Here is a 25,514-nt window from a genome sequence, read left to right as displayed (position 1 = left end):
TGCCTTGTCAACAATGTCCTCTCAATTCCAGGTCAGTCGACTTTGGAGCTACACGCCGGCATAATAGCAACAGCTTGCCCTCCAGCTAAACATCCCGGGGTAATGTATTCTTTGTTATCAAGCTTGACATCTACTAATTTTAGGCTACACAGCTTTAACAACGGACCTGCATCAGACAAGGCTATAAAGACATCGCGATAATGGCTACTAAACATCTTCTTTCACCGTTTCGAGAACATCGTAACCTTCACAAAGCAACCCAAGCACACAAAGACCCTACCGGGAGCCGCGATAGGAATTCTAAAAACAGCCATGCGAAGACTGTCTTGGAGGCATCCAACAGCTGGGACCCCGCGAGCGCCAACCCAGACAATACTCTGACAGAAGAATCTCTGTATACCGAACAGTTCTTCTCAGACATGGCGAAAACAATTATCCATTCATTTCCATTCAGGAAATTCGCGAAACAACATGGCTGCAAAGTTGAGGACGTTTTCCATGCAGTCCGTGCCACGGTAGTTGAACCGCTTTCCAAACCGATTTGTGCGAAGGCTGCGAGACACGCTGCTGCCGTTAGGGTCGCCCATGCGACCAAAGCCACCGAGTCAACAAAGAGCAAATGCAACGCTCCCACGTCAACTTCCAATAAATCACCAGAGCTTCGCCGTACGGCGAAGAGGCGCAAGACAATGGCCCCCAGCGAACGACAGCTTGTGGAGCAGGATATCAGTGACGATTGCAGACCTGCAGAAGCCAAAATAGAGGGGAGCCGTCTTTTTCATAAGAACTGACTATCTGGATATTGGGCAAGTAGGTACATCGATCGACTATTCTCGCGATGTCGAGCAACCGATACTAATGCCTGATGGATGTTTTGCTTAATGAGCCGGGAATGCCATTTATTCTGCACTTCTGGAATGTAAATTAGCGTGCAGTTTCCTTGGTGTGGCGCTGACATAGATAATAGATTAATCCCATTCATGGTCGACATAATGGAATTGACGGGCTTTAAACTAACTTGTACCTGCATTTACCCACTCCATGTGTTCTTCAATTAGGAGTACTACCATGGAGTTAAGTACACCGTACTACCATATTCCAAGTGGAATCGCCATTCGTAGGCTTTTTCTATAAGTGCCCACTTCCATAAGGCCATTGCTACGTTGTGAGATGTAACTATGATGTCAAGGGGTTACTTGAAATCCACTGAAGTCCATCACTAAATCCATGTACAAGAACTTCACCCTTCCTTTTTTTTTTTTTTTTTTTTTTTTTTTTTTTTTTTGGTTGAGAACTGCCCAAAATTTTGAGGTTTCCAGACTAAACAATGCCATCTTCAACATCCTCCCACCCTGACCAGAGGGGCGTCGAACCTCATCCCGCGCCACCCAGAAACGTTAACGGGGATGCAGACTATGAACCCCACCCCGAGAAGTCCATCTCGATCTCACCAGCCCGGACAGAAATACAGAAACATATACTTTCCCTTTACGACGGCAGCGCGTCAAAAGATGACATGGATGTCTACGCCGAACAGGCGGTCTACGATGACCCGTTCAGTTACTGCGACACGCGGTATTAACAAGCTCTTCCCGTAATTGAAAATACATATTCACTCACTGGACGCAGATATAAGATAGCAGGCCAGTGGTACGGCATCCCTAAGTTGTTTGCCAAGTCCGAAACGCTAGGCACAGAAGTCACGTCATCAACGGAGGACGAACTTGTGTGGAAGCAGCGCAGAAAGTATACTTTTGCTGGGATCCATGCTTCCAAGACTGCGGATAGTTTAGTGAGTCTTAGGCTTGAGGGTCAAGGGCCGGGTGAAAGAGTAGTATATCACAAAGACATGTGGAATGGGAAAGATTACTCTCACGATGGGCTGGGTGCGCTGATCAAAAAGCTGAATGGGTAATTCATTTGATGCCCTTTAAATAGGAAGGGGCTAACTGGGTATAGTGACAAGTTGACACGCGTCACCGAGCCGCCGGAGTCAATTTAGCAGCAGGGGAAGACTGAATTCTTGAAATTCTTGGTGATGCATGACTCTTCATAAAGTGTTAGTGCGGAAGCCGGGTGGTAAAATAACACAAACGGATCTATTTATATCACAATGTTCCTGCAGCCCGGTCTCTGGACTTGATATGCAACGGAAATGAACTCCGCAGGCGACTCCAGGGGCTTTGCGTACCGTGAATGTCCCAATAATATGGATAGTGCAGACTGCTGCCAATGTTGAGATGTGGCAGCGTGGTAGCAGTGGGTCTGGGCCTCGAGCTGAGACCCAAGTGAGCTCATCGATGCCTGAGGCCGGCTTCCCAAAACAGATTAGTCACCACCAAGGATCCAGTTTCCTTTTTCTCGCTCTTTCTCCTTTCCCGTCGGACCTCATCTTGATCCTTCCTCTCAAGGCAAATCGTCATCGCGTTCTTCCAGATTTCCTGTCAACAACCCCCCCGTATCTAGGGCACCAAGCTACCCTTCCTCCTCCCCCCTCGTAACTTCGATCAACTTCAACCCAAGGGCAGCCAACAAGCTCTCTGAGTCATCCGACACACAACCGGTCATCTCCACCGCCAATCTTCTCCCTCCTCGAATCTTTGACCCTTTGTGTCCTCAGCCATCAAGATGTCTACTGCCGTCGATAACACTACCTCCGACAACCAGGCCTCCACTGCCCCTACCACTGAGGCCCCTAACGGCACTGCCCCCGCAGCTCAGGCCGCTGCCGATGCTGCTGCTGTCAGTGCTGATGAAGGACGTCGGTTGTACATTGGGAACCTCGCATATGCGACCACTGAGGGGGAGCTCAAGGAGTTTTTCAAGAGCTACACTATGTAAGTCCATTTTGTTATCTCATTTCGTGCGCTGTCTGGCCTCCCATTGCCGTGCCCATTGTTTTTAAGGTTCTCCGAAGCTTGGGTTCCCAACGTTTCCTCTGCTGTGCATTCATCCAACCACGATATCACCAAGAGAAAACTTTTATTGCTTAACTCATCCTTTCTTTGAATCTTATCTATGTGCGTGAACTAACGTTTATCTATTCCTAGTGAGAGTGTCTCTATCCCTGTGAACCCTCGCAACAACCGCCCCGTCGGCTATGCTTTCGTGGATCTCGCAACCGCTTCGGAAGCTACTGCCGCTATTGCAGAGCTCTCCGGAAAGGAAATTCTTCAGCGCAAGGTCTCCGTTCAGCTTGCCCGTAAGCCTGAGCCAGCTGAGGCCAAGGCTGAGGGTGCTGTAAGTGGCGGTGAAGGTGCCAGCGGCAACGAAGGCCGCAAGAGGGCGGGAGGACGTACCCGTGGCCGTGGCCGTGGTCGCGGCCGTGTTGGTCGTGGAGCACGCGGAGGTCGCTCGGTATGCCGTGTCCCATCTAGTTAACTGAGCAACTACTAACATCTTCGTTCGCCGTAGGCCCAAGGTGCTGAGGGTACTGAAGAGCAGCCCGCTACTGCCTCTGGCGAGGCTGCCCCTCTGTCTGAGCTCACCAACCAAAACGATGCCGCTGCCACCGAGGCTGGCAAGGCCGGCGGCAAGCCCCGTGCCCGTCCCCAGAAGCAGCGTGGACCCCCCGAGGACGGCATTCCCTCCAAGACCAAGGTTATGGTGGCTAACTTGCCGTATGATCTGAGCGAGGAGAAGGTATGTGGAAACTGACATGTTTTCTTAAGCTTCTGTACATGCTAATCCCCTCTTAGCTGAAGGAAATCTTTGCCGCCTACCAGCCCGTTTCCGCTAAGATTGCTCTTCGCCCCATCCCCCGCTTCATGATCAAGAAGCTCCAGGCCCGCAACGAGGCTCGCAAGGGCCGTGGCTTCGGTTTCGTCACCCTCAGTTCTGAGGAGCAGCAGGAAAAGGCTGTGCAGGAGATGAACGGAAAGGAGATTGAGGGCCGTGAGATTGCTGTCAAGGTCGCCATTGACAGCCCCGGCAAGGAAGACGACGCTCCCGCTGGTGAGACGGCTGAGGAGGGTGCCGAGGCTCCGGCTCAGGAGAACGCTGCTCCTGCTGCCGCTTAAATGACAAGGTCGTTTCTGACCCAAACGAGCACGGTTTCTATCCGATGATAGGTATTCGAAAATCACTTTAAGATATCGAAGTCGGAGGCCGTCGTGCGTATGGGATCTCCGTAGTAAGCGTTGCAAGGACGCATTACTATGCAACGAAGAGCCAAGAAACTTCAAAAACGAAAAACAACGAAAAAATTATTGATGAATTCTATTCCTGTCCGGTTCGGTCTTAAGGAATAAAAGTAATGCAATGATGCACTCTTTTACATGGGATTATATACGGAATGCCGCCAGGGCTTCGTATAGTGAAGGATCAAATGCCGTAATGTGAGGTGGTTGATGGAACGTGACCTGATAACGAATCTTGCTCTTCTGTTATATTGTATCTTAGCAACATTTAGTTTATGAGAAACGCAAGGCTGGCCTTGTTCTAGTCTTGTTCGGAGCTGATCCTTTGACCGTTGGTCCTGAGAGTAGCACCGTGTACGGAGTAGATCGCCATGGAGACATATGACGAGAGGCCACTCCACAGCTCTTGGCGCCATCGACTTCTGTGTCGGAGCCCCCGTCTTCTGGCCCAACCTGCCGTTCAATCAGTCTTTTACGCTCGTTTGTTATCTGCCTTGGCTCGCTTGCACATAATCCTCGGGGCTCGATTTACATATCTCATCTCAAACGCGCTCGAAAATATTGCTTTTGACAAGCTGCGTACATAACTTCACAACCTCCTTGGCCTCAGGGCGGAGCAACCAACGCTCGAACCGCTATCTACTCTCATTACATATCTCCTGTACCATTCTATACACATCATATACACCATGTCACGAATGTGGGAGGTTGATCCGGAGACGAAGGCAAAGGTATGTTTTTGGCCCAGTTTTACGGGCAAAATCCCCGACCCTCTTTGGACCTGTGCGTTTTCAGCCCTTATGGCTAACATTGCCTGCCAATTGCCAACTATAGCTCCATCAATACTCAAAAATCAACGGAAACGACCGATGTTGCGACTGTGGCGCCCCTTCTCCTCAATGGGTACGTCTTGTCCATTTCACGCGTATTCCGGTTTATACTGACGGCTTTAATTTCTCTTTTCTAGGCTTCGCCCAAATTCGGGACCTTCATCTGCCTTAACTGCGCAGGTACCCACCGCGGGCTGGGGGTACACATCTCCTTCGTTCGGTCAATCACTATGGACGCCTTCAAGAACTCCGAGACACATCGCATGGAACTAGGAGGCAACAATCCGTGGAAGGAATTCTTCGACGCACACGCAATCACACAGTCCGAGGGCCGCACATTCGAGGATTCAACAATTAAAGAACGGTACGAGGGCGAGGTCGGTGAGGAATGGAAGGAGAGACTGAGCGCCAGAGTCGAGGGACGGGAATACGTACCGGGTCAGCGACCACCAAAGCCGGTTGCGAAGACTGCAGTCGATACGGGGAGCTCGCGGTCGAACACGCCCCTTTCGAATACGGGACCCGCGCGTGGCTCTTCGTCTTCGCCTGCTTTGAAGGAGGGCCCGGGTGGTGTTGAGGGTGCAGCAGCGAGTCGCAAGGCGCGCAATGAGGAGTACTTTGCGAAAATGGGTTCGGAGAATGCGACAAGGTCGGAAACGCTTCGTCCCTCCGAAGGTGGCAAGTTTACGGGCTTCGGAGGTGGATTGCCTGTTGAAGACTCATCCAAGCAGGGGGGAAACTCTGCACCGGCGTTGAATGATTTCCAGAAGGATCCAATGGCTGCGTTGACGAAGGGGTTCGGGTGGTTCACGACGACTGTTGGGAAGAGCGCAAAGACTATGAATGACTCGTTTATCCAGCCCACAGCGAAGTCGGTAAGTAGACTACTTCCTCTATTTTCCTATCCGACCTCAAAAAGTGCAAGTAAGCTAACTACGAAACCACTAGTTCGCTGAATCTGACTTCGCCGCCCAAGCCCGCCAACACGCAACCCAATTCGGCCAAAACATCCAAGTCGGCGCCCGCGGTGCCGCAGACTCCTTCAACCGCTTCGTCGAGGGCCCCAACGATGTTCCCGGCGGTGCCAGACGCGGCCGCGCCGAGCCCGAGCGCAAGGATTTCTGGGATGACTTCGCGTCCCTCGGTGCCCAGGATAGTCATCGCAGGACCGCATCCAAGTCCGGTGCTCTCGGGACCACGGCAATGAAACCAGGTCCCGGCGCTACATCTTCGGGCACGGCGACAGCGTCTGCTGGCTCTGCACCTACCCCTGCGGGTACTGGGAGGGCGTCCCCTACGCCTGGATCAAGGAAAAGCCAGGAGGATGGGGCATGGGATGATAATTGGTGAGTTCAATTAACTAGGTAAATAGACTGTGATTTGGTCAAGGGTACAATTTGGTGTGTCTTATGTGTATGTATGTGGGAGCGCTGCGTTGTTTGGGGAGGGGTAACGAATACATCTAAATGCATGCATTCCTCTCTTATGTATATTTTTTAGCCGCCTGGTATAAGTGATGGTTTTCAAATGCATTTCATGCGACTGCGGTCCCAATTGAAGGGGTATAACATGACTGCTCTATTTACGGGATTATATATATATTGAATTTATTGTAACCCACACAGGGCAAACAGTATTCTAGTGGCATTATCCACGATAGTAGAACTCACTTTAAAGCCTGAAAAAAACATAACTCTAGAAATAATTATTCATTACACCCTGTACATAGTCCCTATATTACAATGTATAGTACAAAATCTTATCCTATCCACACTCCTTGGCTGTGTCAGAATCATTGAGACTAATAACCACCTCTCAACTCCGTCAGCACAGCCTTCTGTCTAGGCGGACTCATTTTTTCAAATCGATCAACGCTCATAACGAACGTCCCTCGTCCAGCACTCAAGCTCCTTAGATGCTTGAGATACCCCACCATCTCTTTTAGGGGTACTTTTGCCGTGATCATGCGAGGTCGATTGACCGAGTCAGAGCCTAATGACGCGTCGACAACGGTGGAAGATTGGAATGGGTCGGGTGGTGCGTAGACCTTGCTTGGGTCGATGGGAGGAAGGTCGGTATCTATTTTTTCGTTGGGGGTGGAGAGGTTCGTTGAAGTGATGGGGACTTCCTCATCTAGGGAGACGATGTGGCCGCCGCGCGAGGATGAAATGTCGTGGACAACAGCTCCTAGGCTGGCTTCATCAATACTGATGATTACGTTCATGAGAGGCTCCATGAGGGATGTGCCTGGGGAGGCTGCGGCGCCAGCAGGATTGGAGAGAAGGTTAGACAGGGCTGTGGAGGTTGCTAGGCGGGCAGCGGCGGAGAGGGACGCAGCTGTGGTGTCGCTGCCAAATATATGGGCTGCTGGATTGAGGGAGAGAGTGATGCGGGTGCTGTGCATGGGGAAGGTGAATTGGGGCCCACGGGCAAGGGCTGCAAGACAGCCGTTCTGAAGTGCCGTGCGGACGGAATCGACGTCCAAGCCTGGCGGGAGGATGGGGCTTTCTTCGATGCCCTTTTTGTTGGTTTCGACCTGTAGTTCTGGAGCAAGGATGACAATTTGGTTGCCGTGTGCCGTTTCGACGGAGAGGACATCTTCATCTTGGGCTGGGGAGGCCTCTGGGTCGAACGCCTCGACCAGCGCGGTACAGCCGGCTTTGCCCTTGCGACCTGCAATCTCTTTGTCAAAGATTTTTGTGACAGGACCAGAAGTTCCTAGAGGACATTCGCGATACCCGATTTCGATGGGCCCCATAGATGCCTTGGCTTTGAGGTCGTTGATGAGCCGGTCGCGGGCGATTTCAAGATGAAGTTCTCCCATTCCGCTCAAAAGCGTCTGTCCGGAGTCCTCGTCGATATTGACATGGAGACTGGGGTCTTCACGCAGGAGCAATGCCAGCGACTCGTGCATTCTCTTCTCTTCGCTTAGACTGTGTGGTTCGACGCTGGCAAAGAAGACAGGCGGTGGAACGTTGATAGGGCGTAATTGAAGAGTGTTCAAAGGCTCAGGAGGAGTTGGTTTATTGGTGCTGCAAGCCACGAGTGTATCGCCGGTACGGGCATGCTTGAGGCCAACCACAACCCCGATCTGGCCCTCGGCGATAGAGTCAACCTCAACTGCATCGTTAGCGTACATTTTGAGCAACCGAGGTGCACGCTCCGAAAGGTTTAAGTTGGTGTTGAATAAAAGACTGCCTCGGTCCAAGGAACCAGAGTAGACTCGAACGTATACAAGGACTCCTCGCTTCGCGTCGTTGACCACCTTAAATGCCAAACCACAGCCATGTAACTGTTTAATGGCACCGCGACTGTCAGCTACTACGGCAGATGTCTTCTTTTGCTTGCCCTTTGCCTGGGTCGCCTTTTCCTTCTGCTCCACAAGCAGATCTCCTGACAGTAAGCGCCTCAGGCCACCTTTGACGCCACCAATGGCTACTTCTGGATCAGGAGTCTCCTCGGGACTAGGGAGGAGATCAACAACGCTGTCAAGCAATGGTTGCACGCCGATGTTGCGGAAACTGGCGCCAGCAAACACTGGGATGATTTTCCTCCCCTTTCCGTCCAAGAGACACCGACGTAGGCTATCCAAAATGTCACCGGGAGAAACAGAGAGGTGGTCTTCTTCGCATTCGAAGAATTTCTCGACAATGGTTTCGTCATGTTCACTTAGCAGCTCGACTAGCGCTACTCGCGCGCGCCGGAGCTCCTGCGCAAGTCTTTCCTCGGCGTCATCCAATTCATGAAGGTTGTATCTTTTCACTGTTTTCCCATCGCCCCCATCCCACCGGAGTCCTCGTAGGTTGATGGCATCGGCAACCCCAACAAAACTTCCATTGCCTCCTTCAAACCACGGAATTTGGCAAACGGCGGGCCACCCTTTCAGCCGAGAAGCGACTTCTCGTACCGTTCTGCCAAAAGCTGCGCCGTCCCTGTCTAATTTGTTCACGTATACAATCCGCGGGATGTTATAGGTGCTTGCCTGGTGCCAAACCTGTTCGGTTTGCGCTTCTACACCTGCCACACCATCCAAAATACACACTGCACCATCAAGAATGCGTAATGACCGCAAGACCTCAAACGTAAAGTCTGCATGCCCTGGCGTATCAATCAGGTTCACTAAATGTGGCGACGCAGATCTAGGGACTTGCGGGTCTCGCGTAGTAGCACCGGTGCTCTCTCCAGGTGGCCAGTGGAAGGTGATCGCGGCGGACTGGATGGTAATGCCGCGGGCACGTTCTGCAGGTAGGAAGTCCGTCACTGTAGACCCTTCATCTACATCTCCTATCCGCCTCGTGAACCCACTGTAATAGAGCATGCGCTCTGTGGTTGTCGTCTTCCCCGCATCAATGTGTGCTATGATGCCGATATTCCGGGTTTGGTCGAGGTCGGGTTGGCATAGTGGTTTAAACGTGGAAAAGCTTCGTAGACTGGGGTGTTTCGGTCCTTCGGAGAGCAAATTGGGTACTGATTCAATCGCGCCGCACCTAGCTCGAGAACGGCCGAAATATCGAGCAGCTCGGCCGGCCCGGTTGCCGCGCAAAAGTAGAGTTGATGCCATGTCTCCAGCGGTTGTCGGAGGAGGGCTGAGAAGTCGTTAGGCCGTATTACCGCTGCATCCTTTTTGCGAGACTTGTAGGCAGACTTGAAGCCTGAAAAGTCGAAATTGAGGTGTGGAGGTAGAGAAATGGCGAAGGTCGAGGTTCTCGTCGGACGCGGAGCTGTCATATGCCTGACCAATCAGGCCTTGCAGGCAGCAACGACGTAACTCCCCCGGTCGCTCTCCATGATCTCCTCTTGTGCATCTCACCACCTTTTCCCTCCACCCCTACATCCTTGCCTCAATTTTCATTCGAGGGGCTTCACGGTACGTGAAATTGAATCTTAACATGGGCCTTATCCGGAAATTCCTTGCTGATGACTGCCATTGCTGATGCAGACGTGGCCCTATCCGTGGCATACCTCTTACCTCCTACATCACACACAAACGGGATACAGATATGGATTACTCTAGCATTTCGCAAGACCCCGTGGGCGCCTCCCCCTGGGCTTCGCCTCGAGCTACAGAACCGGCTTATCCTCCATCAAGCACCAGCGATATCCCATCCTCACCGTTACCCCCGCAGCACCAGTCTCCGTACGAAGCGGACGGAAGCTCGCAGATCGCAGAAGCGGATGAATCGAGGGCACCTGGTGAAGGGAACATTGGCTCATCAAGTTTATCCGAGCAAGTGCAGAATACACACATAAGTGAGACCGGTCAACCTGGGGAACAGCAAGCCCGGTCGCAGGTCCCCGCACGGTATCAGGGAGCTAGGCAGAATACAAAACAACCGGGCCCAGTGTACAAAATCCAGGCAAAGATAACCGGACTAGAAAGAACTGGTAAAAAGGATCCTATTCTTCGATTTGATGTTCATGTGAGTAGAATCCTCTGGTCGCCGCGGCATTGATCTCCCCGTTGCTCACTGCGTCATCAGACCAATATCCCTAAATTTAGAACTACTCAATATCGCGATGTTAGGCGAACCCATGCCGAGTTTGTCAAGCTTGCCGAGCACCTTATGTCGGCTAACCCGGAAGCACTTGTTCCTGCTGTACCCCCGCCTCTGACGCCCGCCGGAGCAGGGACCGATGAGGACGAATTTCGCGTGAAAGCGTCCATGCAGCGATGGCTGAACTGTATCTTGACCAACGAGGTCCTTATTCAGGATGACGAGATTATCTTGTTCGTCGAAAGCGATTTCGGCTACAGTCCCGTCGTGCGCATGAAGCAACCGGCAACAGGTGTTCGAAGAAAGTATCTGAAGCAGTTCGCACCACCACCTGATGATACACCGGAGCTGCAGAATGCACGCCCCGTCGTTAAGATGTTTTACCTTGGAAGCATGGATTCGGGCCATAAAGTTGATCGTATAGTCAGGGCTCGACGAGGTACGTTGCATCCCTTACACTCACTTCATTGATTATGTTCTAATTATGATACCTTTTTTTTTTTTAGGCCTGGGTCTTGCAGAGTCAGAATTTGGTGTGAAAATTGGGCAGATGCATGTCCAGGAGACGCATCCCGGCCTTTCCAATGCTTATCGCAAGCTAGGGAAAGTCATCCAAAACGTTGGAGACTACCACGCGGTCCAAGCAACTGCGGAGGCAACGACTCTTGGGGAACCGCTCAGTTATCATTCATCCGATGCATTCATTGTCAAAGAGACCCTCACTAACCGCCATATCCTCCTTCGAGAACTCCTTCAGGCTCAGCAGGCCACTCGCAGTAAACGCGCAGCGGCAGATCGACTGAAGGTTAGCTCATCTGTTCGCCCGGACAAGGTGGACGAAGCCATAAATGCGCTCGATGAGGCCCAGAACCATGAAGAATATCTAACCAAAAAGACCCAAAGAGTGACGTCTCACCTTTTGACGGAGAAGCGCCGCTGGGTTGAACGGACGTCCAATGATGTATGGTTGAGCCTGCGAGAATACACGCTGCGGCAGATTGAGACTGAGCGCAGAACACTTGCCACTTTGGAGAGTGTACGGGCTGATATTCGCGCAATCGACGCATCTGGTGGTCTCAGTCGCCTGGGACGTGAAAGCCACCCCGCCGTGCGACGCGCAAACCTCGCCTCGAGCCAAGGCCCCAGAGGTGACGCATGGAGTGGGGTTCCACGTCGTACTGATAGTGCTGGACGTAGTCTAAGCGGCAGTTTTGTGGCCCCTGCTCCTGAAGAAGAGGAGGAGGCGAACGGCCAAGGAGCCAAGGGACGTTTACGCTCACCTAGCGGCGTCGATTCCATTGTTGAAGACGATGATGACCGGCTTGACGCCCGAAATGCCGCTAGCAGACTAGCCGGCAGCACCTTTTGATTGCCCCTAGCATGATGTTAATCTTTTTGCCTTTGTAAATTATGAGTGTGCTTTCTCGACGAGATTCCCCTCGACAATGATTTCCGTGTTGGCGTACTCCTAACACCGCAATTGAACGCGTGCCAAGTATTACTGCTTCCATGTACCTAGTGCTTTCGCCTATTGACTTTGAAGCGAGCTCTTTATAATCGCATATCCGGCTTCTACCGATGGCCAATTTCCCGATAGGCCGAAGAGTTTTGAGGTCGATCAGGGAATGTTGCTCCGGGTCCAGCCTGCATAAGTGGGGAGCTATCAAACGACGGAAACGACCTTGTAGCCCCGGCTCGATCAGATTAGATAGACTTTGATTTCGCGATCTTTAGGATACCCCGAGAGGTCTGGAGCCATGTCCCAGCTCTCTTTTCTTATTAGAAAAAAAAGGATATCCCCGACATGTATTGGTTGTCGCATGCTTGTTGTTTATGTATTGTTCCACCACCTTCGCCAACCCCACACCCCACTCTTCAGTCTTCCCACTCTTTGATTTCAAAGCACCCAATGAATGATGCAATGGCAGAGCTCCAAGCTTTTTATACTGACCTCTTCCGCCGTGGATGATTCCCACCCTCGCATGGTCTTTCACCCCACCTACACCTCTCACGACTACTCACATCTTTACGCAACCCATACTGTCACTGATCTTTAACATATTAACATTTGCCATGGCGCCTCTAAAAATATTTCTGTAGGTAACCTGGCTCGCAAATAAGTCTTCCAGTTCACTGATTGGTTCAACAGTACTGGAGCAACTGGATACATCGGCGGTGATGTGCTCTACGCAGTATCCGAAGCCCACCCCGACTGGCAGGTTTCTGTCCTCGTCCGTAACAAGGACAAGGCGGCCAAGTTGTCTGGCGAATACTCTAACGCGAGAGTTGTCCTAGGAGATTTGGACTCTTCCGCTGTAATTGAGGAGGAGACCAAGAACGCAGATATTGTATTCCGTGCGTCTATAACCTATCTGGCTACCATTGATCCCACCTGAATATGTGTTGCTAACATCGGATTTTACTAGACTGCGCTGATTGTGATCATGTTGAATCTGCCGTTGCCATCGCCAAAGGCGCAGCGCACCATACTGCTGAAAAGCCCCTGTGGTTGATCCATACATCGGGAACCGGTATCCTGACCGTTGAGGACTTCCGTACGAACACATGGGGGTTTGAAAGAGCCAAGCAGCATGATGACTGGGAAGGTGTCGACGAATTGTTGAATCTCCCTGAAGACTCTCTACACCGAAACGTGGACAAGATCATAATTGAGGCTGGGCAACGCTCACCCGACAGTGTCAAGGTGGCTATTGTGTGCCCTCCCACGATTTACGGTCCCGGCCGTGGACCCGGAAACCAGAAGAGTGTCCAGGCATACTGGCTTACTGCTGCCGTCCTGAAGAGGAAGAAGGGGTTCCTAGTTGGTGAAGGAAAGAACGTCTGGCATCAGATCCACGTCCAGGACTTGGGTGACCTCTACCGCCTCTTGGGAGATGCAGCGGCTGCTGGGGGTGGCAAGGCCACCTGGAATGACAAGGGGTACTACTTGGCTGAGAACGGCGCCTTTGTTTGGGGAGATGTTCAAAGAGCTGTTGCTAAGACAGCCTATGAGAAGAAACTCATCCCCACGGCTGAGGTTGAGCCCATCAGTGATGCGCAGGTAACGGAGCTGAATGCATTTGGGCTCTATGCTTGGGGAAGCAGCTCAAGGGGCTGGTCATACCGCGGAAAGAAGCTGCTGGGTTGGTCACCTCGCAGGCCTAGTTTGCTGGGGCTCATTCCGTCGATTGTCGATATTGAAGCCAAGGACCTGGGGTTGGCCTGAGGGGGTTTGCACAGGCATATTGGGAGACTAATGCTAATGAGAATAACATAAACAGATTGTAATCTGAATAACGAAGGAAAGATAGTTGATCAACTTTATTAGTGGTATCTTGTTGTGGAGTTTGCAGTAGATGGGGGCGTCGGGAACCAAGGCTAGTGTAAGGTGTCCATATAGCCGCGCTAGGCGGTTTAATCGCGCCAAGCGGAATCTTCTTTATTAGCGCGCTTCCCAGGTGCTGTCAGGATTATTACGTCTGGTCCTCGCCAGCCAATTCCCGACATTTTCCAAGGCGTCGCGGCTTTTTCATCCCGCATGATATCTACCTAGGTATCAATTTCCACCTCTGCAGGTAAATTTTCCCCACGATCGTAATTTTCGGTCCTATTTCACGCGTTTGCCCCCCTTGCCCGCCCGCCAGGAGAGCTAATATTCCTCTTAACACCAGGACATAGGATCGCCCAATGACTTGCAGTTTGTCGGAAACACACCGGTTCTCTACCTGACCATTAGCTTTGTAAGAAGCTGCCATGGCTCCAGGTGCCGGAGGCAAGAGGAAGAAAGTCGAGAGGTCATGGTCCTCTGACTCGAACAACGACGGTCAACGGCCTTCGCCCCATCGCCCCGGGAATCTCAACATGGCGCAACACAATCACGGCTCGCAGTCTCCTCAGTCTCGTGATTTTTCAGACGGACGCGGACGACTACGTAGGCAACCGAGCCGTGGTGGACGGCAGAACTCTGGCCGCGGATCGAGTAACGATGGTCAAAATTTTACGGGTGGCCGAAAGGACGGCGCAATGTCTCCTCCGGGGCCTGTTGGGAAAGATGCGTCTGACCAAGGCAAAACGAACGGCACAACCCCGGCCCCATCTCAGTCACAGTCCTCCCAGTCTCCTGCGCCCGCCGCCGCCCCGGCGCAGTCGCCACAGCAGCCATCGCATTCTCAGCCTCAAACCCAGCCAACTCCAACACCACAATCGCGTATGTCGCCGGCTATCCCAGCGCAACCTCCAAAGAAGCCGTTACCGCCTTACCGATATGAATACATCACCGACGACACGAAGGAAAACTGGACGGCAAGTGGGAGACAGGCGATTGTTGAGAGCGGGATGCAGGCAAGGAATAAACAGGACATTGTGGTGCTCACATCTATCTACCAAGAACTGATTCGATGCGCGCTTGATGAACGGTTGTCGGCCGAAGAAACTGGAGCGGCTATCAAAGATATCATTGGAGAAGAGGCCTCTACTGATGATGTTGACATGGATACCCGGGAGCAGCCAACTTCCTGTCTTGATACTCGCGCCCTTTTCCTTGACACCTTGTCGATCGTGACCGACTTCGATACCACACATTATGCTTTGAAACCTTTAGTATTTTCAACCGGGATTAGCCCTGCGCTAATGCGCCTCCACCTCGAAACACCCCTCCTTCAGTCGCTCGGCCTTGTCCGTGACACGTTCGCTCGCATGGGTATCCGGAAACAGACCAATCTCCTTTACCGACAGTCAAACTATAACTTGTTGCGTGAGGAATCCGAAGGATACTCCAAGCTTTTAACCGAACTCTTCACGACGAGCAACAATGAACCACCTACTAGCGAGGTTGTTGAGGATACATTCGAAAGGGTCAAAGCGATGATCGGTGCTTTTGATATGGATGTCGGTCGTGTTCTGGATGTGACTCTGGATGTCTTTGCCGCCGTACTGGTCAAGCAATATCGTTTCTTCGTGAAGCTCCTACGAGCAAGTTCCTGGTGGCCCAAAGAGGAGGGGTACGTCAGTGATACGAAGGCGCGCGAATCGGGTCTCCCAAATTGGGCCCTACCAGGGTCGCCCGGGTGGCAGACAACCGACGAGGAACGTGCAGCAGCTACGGAGGCAAATTCTCAACGAGACCGTGAATTCTGGGCTCGGGTTCGGGAAGTTAAGATCCGAGCTTTCTTTGAGATAGACCGGAGGCCCGTCTCAGAAGAGGAGCTCAACATGTTGCTACCTGAGTCTAATAATTTCACCTCTGAGGAGGCTGATACCCGTAGATGGATTCAAGAAACAGGTACGATGCCACCCAAGGGAAGCCGGGTAGCTGCACAGCTTCTTGGCTTCAAACTCCGATTCTACTCATCCCCAGCCCGGGCAAAGTCAGATGTGCTGCCAGATAACCTTATCTATCTCGCGGCCCTATTGATCAAGGTTGGCTTCATCTCTCTCCGTGATCTATACCCTCACCTCTGGCGACCTGACGATACGATGGATGTTTTGAAGGAGGAGAAGTTGAAGGAAAAGGCAGAGAGGGAGAGAGCAGCGCGCCCTGGCGGTGGAGTCAACGCTCTTATGGCTGCCGGTGCGCTCTCAGATGACACATTACCTATTCCCCGTCTTCGCGAGTCGGAGGCTCGATCATCGACCCCAGGGAAAGACCAAGAGGCCGAGAAATCTGCCGCAAAAGCGGAGAACGAATTGCCGGAGCCTTCGGATCAAAAGGTTCTTCTGTTGAAGAGTCTACTTGCGATTGGTGCCATCCCCGAATCTCTCTTTATCCTGAGCAAATTCCCCTGGCTCATGGATGTTTACCCTGAGCTCCCTGAGTTCATTCACCGGATACTCCATCATTGTCTGAGCAAGGTTTACGCGTCCGTGCGCCCACTACCACCAATCGACGAGCTTCGAGAACAGAAGCAAATACTGAGTCATGATCAGGCGGGTGTACCGAAGGGTCAAATCAGATTAGCACCGGCGCCAGCCCGACGGGTACTGCGATGGGCGCAGCTTGATAAAGAAGATACGAACGACGGAACAGATTACAGGTTCTACTGGGATGACTGGTCTGACAATGTTCCAATCTGCCAGTCTGTCGACGACGTATTCGCACTCTGCGAGTCTTTCCTAAACCTCTCCGGTCATAAGATTGGGCAAGACCCCAGCCTTTTAACAAAATTGGCAAGAATCGGTAAGGACAGTCTTGTCAAGGATGATTCTGCGGACAATAGGGCTCGCTGGCTAGACCTCTGCAAACGATTATTGGTCCCTGCGCTCAGTCTTACCAAAGAGAATCCCGGTGTGGTCAATGAAGTCTTCGATCTTATTAGCTTCTTCCCTCGGGATACTCGGTACAATATGTATGCCGAGTGGTATTTTGGTCAAACTTCCCGGCTTCCCGATATCCAGGCCGCTTTTGATCAGGCTCGAGCAGAAACGAAGGACGTTCTCAAGAGACTGAGCAAAACCAATATACGTCCAATGGCTCGAGCGTTGGCGAAGATTGCTTTCGCCAATCCTGGTATTGTGATCAATGTCGCTATAAGCCAAATTGAGTCTTATGAAAATCTTATCGAAGTTGTTGTGGAGTGTGCTCGTTATTTCACCTATCTCGGTTACGATATCCTTACCTGGGCCCTGATCAGTTCTCTCGGTCAAAAGGGCCGAAGTCGAGTCCAGGATGGTGGTCTTCTGACCAGCCGATGGCTCAATGCCTTGGCCACGTTTGCTGGCAGAACATTCAAACGATATTCAGTCATGGACCCAACTCCTGTGCTACAGTACGTCGTTGAGCAACTGCGCCAAAACAACTCTACGGACCTCATTATCTTGGAGCAGATGATTAGCTCCATGGCCGGAATCATCACTGATACGAACTTCAATGATTCTCAGATCCAGGCTATGGCTGGTGGTGAGGTCCTACAATCGCAAACTATCCTTCAACTATTGGATAAACGACATGAATCCAGAACCACTTCGAAACGACTTATCAAATCACTCACCTCTTCAAAGCTCGCTGGCCAGCTCCTAATCGCCATCTCCCAGGAACGACTTACCTGTATCTTCAAGGAATCAGAGACATCATCTGAGCTTAAGTTACTCGGTAATGTATTCGATGAGATCCACCGGATACTAGCACAATATCTGGACCTCCTCCGCAGCAATCTATCTGTCGAAGATTTCGATTCGTTTGTCCCCGATGTTGCATCTCTCATTAGGGATTTCGGTATCCAGCCCGAAATTGCCTTCTGGATCCGACGTGCAAGCGTTGCCCAAAAGCTCATTGATTTCGATAAAGAATCACAGGATGCAGCGAACGCAGTCAAAAAGGAGAGCCAGGATAAAGATGTCCCTGCTTTGAAGGCAGAGGTGGAAAAAATTGAGGGAACGGATGTTGACGAAACAGGCACTGCCGAAGCTGGTCCTTCAGGAGAGAGCGAAATGGAGATTGATAAGGAGCAACCTTCTCAAGACACTGAGACAACCCTAAACGAAAAGCCCTCAGTTGTACCTGAGTCGCCCGAATCTCCTCCGAACCCTATCATGCAAGATCTTCAGGATCAAGTCAAATCTGTTTTACCGCAGGAGGCTTGGGGCACCGTCGGCCTGCCATTTTACGCCACTTTCTGGCAGCTCTCAGTTTATGACGTGCACATTCCTCAGAAGTCATATGAAGAAGAGATTGAACGATTGAAAAAGAAGGTCATCGCAATTGGCAACGACAGATCGGATATCAGCCTGGCTGGAACTCAGCGAAAGGAGAGGGACAAAAAGCAAGTCACTCAACTTCAGGATCGAATCCTGGAAGAAAACAAAGCACATCTTGTGTCGTATGGTCAAACGAGGTCCAAGTTACAAAAAGAAAAGGAGAACTGGTTCGTTGGTATGCGGGGGAAGGCCGATTCCCTTCATATTTCTCTGTTGGAGCAATGTTTCCTGCCTCGTCTTCTGTTGTCCCCTATCGATGCCTTTTACTGTTTCAAAATGCTGAAGTTCCTCCACACCACCGGTGCACCCAATTTCCGTACTGTCGGTCTGCTCGATCAGTTATTCCGGGAACACAGGCTCACTGCCTTGATTTTCCTATCTACGTCGAGGGAAGCTGATAATCTCGGCCGCTTCTTGAACGAGGTTCTCCGTGACCTTGGACGCTGGCACGCTGACCGAACTGTTTACGAGAAGGAGGCTTTTGGAACGAAAAAAGACCTACCCGGATTTGCCATGAGTGTTGACCCTGAGGGCAAGCCTACAAACTTCCTTGATTATGAAGACTTCCGTCGACTGCTCTACAAATGGCACCGGCTCATCTCTTCCGCGCTGAAGATTTGCCTGAATGGTGGCGAATACATGCACATTCGGAATGCTATCAGTGTGTTGAAGGCTATCGTCCAGAATTTCCCTGCTGTCAATTGGATTGGCCGAGATATGCACACCGCTGTGAACAACCTGAGTCAGAATGACGAGCGAGACGATGTCAAGATTCCCGCTGCCTCTTTGATTGGTGATCTCAACCGCCGAGAAAAGAAGTGGATGCTACCGCAGGCCTTCATGATTAGCAACCAGCCGATTCCCAAGGGAAGTCAAATAGACAAAACTGGAAAAGGAACTGGTTCCCGGCCTCAGTCCACTACCCCGACTCCTTTCAATGCCACGGCGCCAGAGTTCAAGCCCGGTCCCGCTGAGTAAGTCGATGAGAGATCCGTTCTCTAGATATCGGATGCTAACTGTAGCAGCAGATCAGATGGTGCCACCAAGGCAGAGGGTCCAACAAGGCAGGAAGTGGAGGATGGAGAGATTGAGGATGCCAAGATGGCTGATGCCTCGAAAGATGGCAAGGATACCCAACAGCCGTCCCAAAAGCCAGACGAAACCGCACCGCAAGACACAGACAAAGCAGCCAGCCAAACGTCCGCTACCGAAGGACGTCCGACAAGTGGCCAAGATACGGCATCTAGGGAAACCACCAATAACCAAAGCCGTAGAGGTGACACTCAGTCGCGACCCTCTCCCGGCCCTCCCCAAGCAACCCCTAAAGGTCCTGAACAGCGGAGACAAGCGAATATTCCAAAGCCACCCGACTCAGACCGAACACCAAGCGGGAGCCAAGCATCACGTTCCCAACAGCATACACCGTCTCACCCCTACCGAGATGATAGGAGGCTGCCACCTCGGCCCGATCTTCTAGATGACCGACGGGACCGTGTGTCAGACTACGGCCGGGGTGGTCGTATGCCCGGGGACCACGGCTATGGTCGCTCTTTTGAACCACCTATGAGTGACAGTCGAGGTTTTGGACGTCTGGATAGGGATTTCCCGTCCAGACCGCCCCCAGATGAGTCTTTCCGTGGGCCTCCCTATCGGGACGGACCTGACAGGTCCGGTCGCCTCCGCCCTCCAGATGTTCGTGACAACCTTTCTGGGCCCCCTGGTCCACGACCCGGCCCTCAAACACATCCTGACCGTGCGGATCTTATCCATGAAAACCAGGATCGTCCAGGAGACGGATATCGCCGTGGAGAAAGGGACGACAGGAGATCTTTGCCAAACAGGCCTGCGTCCCCTCCCAAGTTAGATCTCCCTAATCGCCCAGAACGGTTTCCTGATAGCCGCAAACCTCCTGGCCATATTCAACCATCGCCCCGTGGCGAAGATTTGCCAAGGGGACCTCGCAGTGATCGGTTGCCGCGACCTTCTATGGAAGGCCCCGACTCACGCGATTCAGGGCCCGGGGCCGACCTTCCTCTAGGACGATCACGACAAGGCGATCTAATGTCAGATATCCCCTCTGGACCAAGAAGCAGGATGGCTTCTGGCCGTGGACCTCGCAATCCTCCTGCCTCGGGCCCGCCTAGCAGTGGCCCTGCAGACCGGCCGACGCCGACAGGCCCTGGACGTCAAGGAATGCGAAACGAGCAACCACCCGGTGCTACCTCATCTCCTACGGGTGAAAAGCTAGAAGCAAGTGGGATTCATCCTGACCGTCTCAAAGCCTTGCAATCCCAGACCCCAGAGAATACACGGTCCAACCCGTCCGGACAACCCGCTGTTGTTCCTCCTTCAGGACCTCGTGGCGGGACAGGGGGATCATCACCCATAAGCCGTGGACCACCAGCTGGGCCAGGCTTTGGCGGCGAGCGCGGCCGGGGTGACAAACGATTTGCCGGCATCAACAACATGCTTCAGCAGACCGGAGGTCCTCCAGATCGTGGACCCGGTCCAACTATTCGGGGTCGGGGAGCAAATCGCCCACCTGGTAGCGCTCGACCTCCATCACCACCCCCTGCGGGTGGAGACGAAGGCTCCCACTCCGGATTTTCAGCCCCAAACAGGCCCGACGGAGGAAGAGCACCTGGTCATCCTGAAGACGATGGACACCCGCGAAGTCGACTAAGCAACAGCGCTCGTAACGAGCCTACGGAAGATGCTAACTCTGATGGTCGTCGATCACAACGCTACTCAGAACGAGACAATGACAGGGAGCGCGATCGACGCGGGGGCGAGGACGATGGGTCCCGGAGTAGTAGTAGGCGCGAAGAAGGGCGTGATCGTAACCGTGAGCGAAGTCGAAGGAGTGATGCGCCTACTGGGCCCCCTCGAGAAGAGCGGTATGAATCTCGTGAGGCGTCTCGCCGTGGAGTCGGCTCTCGTGAAGATAATAGACGGCGGCGTGACCGTGATGGTGGTCCAGATGCGTCGCAAGAACATGAAGGACGTCTCCGCCCTCCGTCATCGCACGGCGGACAACCTCCTCCGCCCCCTCCTCCGCCGCCGCCGCCTCCCGCTGGGCCAGACGAGGAACGGCGCTGGGGTAGTGGCGGACGAGAGCCACGAGACCGCGATCGCGACCGGAATCGTGAGCGCCCTCCGCGCGAACGGAACTATGCTCGTGAGAGCGGCGGTGGAAGCGGACCTCACCGCAAGCGTGGACGCCCAGGAGACGAAGGTGGACCTAATGATGGGAGCAACCGCAGCGGTGGACGCGGTGCAGGCGGCGAAAACAAGCGCGCTCGGCGAGGAGCTTGATCTGTTGAAGGCTTACGACGCTTTTCTCTTTTTTTTTCTTTTGCCCTTTTTTATTTCCTTCCCTCTGGTTTTCTTGGTGATATCATATAAGCATTGTCAACGGTGTTAAATCATTTCACTGCCGCCATTTATGTGTCTGGGCTTTCTTGCTGCATGGAACCGACCTGTATTTTTCTTTCCATTGTGTTCAATCTCATCTTCAATGTACTTTCCCTGCAATACGCAGTGAAGATCATGAGTATCGTGTGTATTCACTAGATATCAGCCCAGACAGTACTACTAGATCTGCTTCAAATCAAACACGCAAAACTCAAAGCCTCTATATACGTAATGTCTCAGCAACGCCATATCGGCACCTAAGATAAAGGCATCGCGACGATGTGGAATGGACAAAGTCCCTAATAACTTGGTCCGCCAACTTGAAGTCACCTGCACTCGCCCAGTAGGAGGCATACCGAACCTTCGATCAATTCTCATCCGCCCGGCAACTCCCTTCATCAATATTCCCTTTTCTTTTGCTTTTGCTGAACACCAATTATTCCATCAGTCTGACTCGCGCGTAGGCTCGACGGCCCGACACTCCGCGAGACCCCCCCACCACCGTCGATGACTCGACTGCGTTCTCCAGCCAAGCCGCCGGTTGATCTTCGGGACATCCTCCGTGCCCTTTTCAGTTCCTCTCGATCGTCCAACGTTTTTCTTCGTCAACCGAGTCGACCAAGTCGATTTGACCCTCTTCAGCTCCACCGGCTCCATGCCGATTATGTGCTACGCATTGTTTATCCGCCGTGATGCCCCGCGTGTCCCGCCAATTGCACCTGTGTGGCTAGTTCATACTTGACCCCTCCATCCTGCGACACAGCATGCTGTTTTTCCGTGGCATAATTTCGGCGATTAGACCCATAATGGCTTCCTGTTCAGGAACTTCAGCCAGCACTGATCATGGGATGGCCTCCGTAGTTGTTGGTGCTGGTGTGGAGCTTCAGCACCCCATCGATGATCCATCGATAATATGTACGTGCTTCGCTCCGAGTAATGGGGCGGATGGAGAAATATATCTAGAGCTCCAATTCCTCGAGTTCCCAGGCTTTTGATTGACTTTATACGCTGGTTGTGTTCCGCCTTCCTTACAGATTTTCTCAATCAGTGAACTGGCTTTCACTTCAAAACCTCTCTGTGTTCTCACTTTTCTGTAGATCAGAGGAATCTTCTCCCCTTGACTTCAACACACTTCTTCCACTATGCCCCAGCTGGACGTGGAGAAGACAATCGAAGAGCTTAGGCTCGGAGAGAAGATTGACCTGGTTTCCGGTAAGTAGAACCGAGTTGTAGAATCCTCTAACAGTGTATTTTGGCATTGGAACTCACCCAGGCTTTTCGCAGGAATTGATTTCTGGCACACCGCGTCGGTCCCTCGACTGAACATCCCCAGTATCCGCATGTCCGATGGCCCTAATGGAGTACGTGGCACACGTTTCTTCAACGGCGTGCCTGCTGCCTGTTTTCCCTGCGCCACGGCCCTGGGAGCAACCTGGGACACCGAATTGCTCCACAAGGTCGGTCAGCTCATGGGAGACGAAGCCATTGCCAAGGGCTCCCACGTTATTCTAGGTCCCACAATAAACACACAGCGTTCTCCGCTAGGCGGCCGAGGCTTTGAATCTTATGCTGAAGATGGCGTTCTTTCCGGTCGATTGGCTGGCTACTGCTCCAAAGGTATACAGGATAGGGGTGTTGCGGCATGTCTTAAGCACTTTGTGTGCAATGACCAAGAGCACGAGCGGTTGGCCGTTGATTCTATTGTCACTGACCGTGCTACCCGCGAAATTTACCTCTTGCCGTTCCACATTGCAATGAGAATCTGCCAGACGGCAACCGTTATGACGGCTTATAACAAGGTCAATGGCACCCATGTTAGCGAGAATAAGAAACTCATTACAGACATTCTACGTAAGGAATGGGGCTGGGACGGTTTGGTTATGAGTGACTGGTATGTGTCTCATGAAGCATTTTACTGTGCATGAAGGCTAACACACAAACAACAGGTTTGGAACATACAGCACTTCGGAGTCTATCAATGCCGGTCTCGACGTCGAGATGCCAGGAAAGACACGCTGGAGAGGAGACGCCCTGGCACATGCTGTATCATCGAATAAAGTCAACGAGTTTGTCCTAGACGAGCGTGTACGCAACGTTCTGAACCTTTTGAACTACGTTGAGCCGTTGGGAATCCCAGAACATGCGGAGGAGAAGGTCCTGAACCGCCCCGAAGACCAAGCTCTGCTGCGAAAGGTTGCGGCTGAATCCGTTGTGCTCATGAAGAACGATGGCAACATTCTACCGCTCAACAAGGAGAAGTCAATTGCCGTCATTGGACCAAACGCCAAGATTGCCGCCTACTGTGGAGGTGGCTCTGCATCTCTCGATGCTTACTACACTGTTACGCCTTTTGAGGGTGTGGCTGCTCAGAGCAAGGGCGAAGTCCAGTTCTCTCAGGGAGCATACTCCCACAAGGATCTACCTCTAATCGGACATCTCCTCAAGACAGACGAGGGCAAAACTGGTTTCAAGTTCCGTGTTTACGACGAGCCCGCATCCAGCGCCAAGAGAGAGCTCCTCCACGAGCTTCACCTTGTCTCGTCGATGGGATTCCTCATGGACTACAGACATCCAAAGATCAAGTCCTTCCTCTACTATGTTGATATGGAAGGGTACTTCACTCCCGAAGAGGATGGTATCTACGACTTTGGTGTCGTTGTTGTCGGCACCGGAAAACTCCTAGTTGATGATGAAGTCGTCGTTGACAACACCAAGAATCAACGCCTTGGATCCGCCTTCTTCGGTAACGGAACCGTTGAGGAGAAAGGCTCAAAAGAGCTCAAGGCAGGCCAGACCTACAAGGTCACTCTCCAATTTGGCACCGCCCCAACTTCTGATATCGACACCCGCGGGGTGGTCATCTTCGGCCCTGGAGGCTTCCGTTTCGGCGCTGCCCGCCGCACCACTCAAGAGGAGCTTATCACCAAGGCCGTCGAGCTAGCTTCCAAAGCCGACCAAGTCGTCCTCTTCGCAGGATTAACTAGTGAATGGGAAACAGAAGGTTACGACCGACCAGACATGGACCTTCCCCCCGGCTCAGACGACCTGATCTCCAAGGTCCTCGACGTCAACCCCAACACGGTCATCGTCATCCAGAGCGGTACACCTGTAACCATGCCCTGGGCCAACAAAGCTAAAGCGCTTCTCCACGCCTGGTTCGGCGGCAACGAATGCGGCAACGGGATTGCAGACGTCCTCTACGGCGCCGTCAACCCTTCTGGCAAGCTCCCTGTCAGCTTCCCCGTCCGTCTTCAGGATAACCCTAGCTATCTGAACTTCCGTTCTGAGCGAGGTCGCGTCCTCTACGGTGAAGACATCTACGTCGGATACCGCTACTACGACAAAGTCAACCTACCAACCCTCTTCCCCTTTGGCCACGGCCTCTCCTATACATCCTTCACCCGCGAGAACCTTACTCTAGCCACAGCTCCCGAGAAACCCAAGCTTGAAGACGGCGAGCCCATCACTGCCACCGTGACGGTCACCAACACCGGCAAGGTCGCCGGCGCTGAGACAGTGCAGCTCTGGGTCCTCCCGCCCCCAACTGAAGTCAACCGTCCCGTTCGAGAACTCAAGGGCTTTGCCAAGGTTCGCTTGGAACCGGGAGAGCAGAAAAAGGTGGAGATCGTGGTTGAGAAGAAGCTTGCAACTAGCTGGTATGATGAGAAGCGCGAGGCTTGGGCATCTGAGAAGGGCGAGTATGAAGTGCAGGTTACAGGGACTGGCGAGGGTATTTTGACTTCGTCGTTTGCGGTGGAGAAGACAAGGTTCTGGACTGGGCTCTAGAAACATACAGATATCAGTATGTAATGAGTTTTCTAGGCGGCTTAACACTTTCTTTTTCTGATTTACTTAACGCTCACCAACTGGTTTGGTGGTGGACTCCTGTGAAGTTTGTTATAAATGAGATCCATCATACAGAGATCAACAAGATCAACGACAAG

The 25,514-nt window shown here is 52.4% G+C and overlaps 10 protein-coding genes across 10 annotated transcripts; 9 read left to right on the top strand and 1 right to left on the bottom strand.

Moving 5' to 3' along the window:
* The first annotated feature begins 26 nt into the window (after positions 1 to 26).
* On the top strand, positions 27 to 1,065 carry ASPVEDRAFT_38538 (uncharacterized protein). The gene has a single exon (XM_040811723.1). The coding sequence runs from the start codon at positions 201 to 203 to the stop codon at positions 789 to 791; it is 591 nt and encodes a 196-aa protein (XP_040664831.1). The 5' UTR covers positions 27 to 200; the 3' UTR covers positions 792 to 1,065.
* Positions 1,066 to 1,327: 262 nt separating this feature from the next.
* Positions 1,328 to 1,915, top strand: ASPVEDRAFT_50620 (uncharacterized protein; the record flags this gene model as incomplete). Its single annotated transcript, XM_040814339.1, has 2 exons — positions 1,328 to 1,575; positions 1,630 to 1,915. The coding sequence occupies 2 exons, from the start codon at positions 1,328 to 1,330 to the stop codon at positions 1,913 to 1,915; spliced, it is 534 nt and encodes a 177-aa protein (XP_040664830.1).
* Positions 1,916 to 2,463: 548 nt separating this feature from the next.
* On the top strand, positions 2,464 to 4,146 carry ASPVEDRAFT_499092 (RNA recognition motif domain-containing protein). The gene is made up of 4 exons (XM_040814238.1): positions 2,464 to 2,837; positions 3,051 to 3,357; positions 3,415 to 3,642; positions 3,699 to 4,146. Exons 1-4 carry the CDS (start codon positions 2,629 to 2,631, stop codon positions 4,017 to 4,019), a joined length of 1,065 nt encoding a protein of 354 aa, XP_040664829.1. The 5' UTR covers positions 2,464 to 2,628; the 3' UTR covers positions 4,020 to 4,146.
* Positions 4,147 to 4,828: 682 nt separating this feature from the next.
* On the top strand, positions 4,829 to 6,319 carry ASPVEDRAFT_25903 (GTPase-activating protein GCS1; the record flags this gene model as incomplete). The annotated part of the gene is made up of 4 exons (XM_040809834.1): positions 4,829 to 4,870; positions 4,974 to 5,042; positions 5,107 to 5,844; positions 5,918 to 6,319. The coding sequence occupies 4 exons, from the start codon at positions 4,829 to 4,831 to the stop codon at positions 6,317 to 6,319; spliced, it is 1,251 nt and encodes a 416-aa protein (XP_040664828.1).
* Positions 6,320 to 6,650: 331 nt separating this feature from the next.
* On the bottom strand, positions 6,651 to 9,655 carry ASPVEDRAFT_38534 (mitochondrial elongation factor MEF2). Its single transcript, XM_040811722.1, has one exon. The coding sequence runs from the start codon at positions 9,528 to 9,530 to the stop codon at positions 6,771 to 6,773; it is 2,760 nt and encodes a 919-aa protein (XP_040664827.1). The 5' UTR covers positions 9,531 to 9,655; the 3' UTR covers positions 6,651 to 6,770.
* Positions 9,656 to 9,969: 314 nt separating this feature from the next.
* Positions 9,970 to 11,833, top strand: ASPVEDRAFT_80689 (retromer subunit VPS17; the record flags this gene model as incomplete). The annotated part of the gene is made up of 3 exons (XM_040816907.1): positions 9,970 to 10,389; positions 10,450 to 10,903; positions 10,971 to 11,833. The coding sequence occupies 3 exons, from the start codon at positions 9,970 to 9,972 to the stop codon at positions 11,831 to 11,833; spliced, it is 1,737 nt and encodes a 578-aa protein (XP_040664826.1).
* Positions 11,834 to 12,537: 704 nt separating this feature from the next.
* ASPVEDRAFT_125874 (putative nucleoside-diphosphate-sugar epimerase) lies at positions 12,538 to 13,690 on the top strand (the record flags this gene model as incomplete). Its single annotated transcript, XM_040806307.1, has 3 exons — positions 12,538 to 12,560; positions 12,614 to 12,819; positions 12,891 to 13,690. 3 exons carry the CDS (start codon positions 12,538 to 12,540, stop codon positions 13,688 to 13,690), a joined length of 1,029 nt encoding a protein of 342 aa, XP_040664825.1.
* Positions 13,691 to 13,958: 268 nt separating this feature from the next.
* On the top strand, positions 13,959 to 21,793 carry ASPVEDRAFT_38532 (putative THO complex component (Rlr1)). Its single transcript, XM_040811721.1, has 3 exons — positions 13,959 to 14,039; positions 14,136 to 19,130; positions 19,182 to 21,793. The coding sequence occupies exons 2-3, from the start codon at positions 14,218 to 14,220 to the stop codon at positions 21,469 to 21,471; spliced, it is 7,203 nt and encodes a 2,400-aa protein (XP_040664824.1). The 5' UTR covers positions 13,959 to 14,039; positions 14,136 to 14,217; the 3' UTR covers positions 21,472 to 21,793.
* A 414-nt stretch (positions 21,794 to 22,207) lies between these two features.
* ASPVEDRAFT_498511 (uncharacterized protein) lies at positions 22,208 to 22,629 on the top strand. The gene has a single exon (XM_040814227.1). The coding sequence runs from the start codon at positions 22,335 to 22,337 to the stop codon at positions 22,563 to 22,565; it is 231 nt and encodes a 76-aa protein (XP_040664823.1). The 5' UTR covers positions 22,208 to 22,334; the 3' UTR covers positions 22,566 to 22,629.
* An 83-nt stretch (positions 22,630 to 22,712) lies between these two features.
* Positions 22,713 to 25,356, top strand: ASPVEDRAFT_25898 (beta-glucosidase H; the record flags this gene model as incomplete). The annotated part of the gene is made up of 3 exons (XM_040809833.1): positions 22,713 to 22,782; positions 22,855 to 23,461; positions 23,517 to 25,356. 3 exons carry the CDS (start codon positions 22,713 to 22,715, stop codon positions 25,354 to 25,356), a joined length of 2,517 nt encoding a protein of 838 aa, XP_040664822.1.
* Between the last annotated feature and the right edge of the window lie 158 nt (positions 25,357 to 25,514).

The sequence above is a fragment of the Aspergillus versicolor genome, assembly GCF_001890125.1.
Source record: "Aspergillus versicolor CBS 583.65 unplaced genomic scaffold ASPVEscaffold_2, whole genome shotgun sequence".
In the NCBI taxonomy this organism is placed as follows: domain Eukaryota; kingdom Fungi; phylum Ascomycota; class Eurotiomycetes; order Eurotiales; family Aspergillaceae; genus Aspergillus; species Aspergillus versicolor.
The sequence above is the reverse complement of the archived record's forward strand: the minus strand, read 5'-3'. Positions and strand labels throughout refer to the sequence as shown.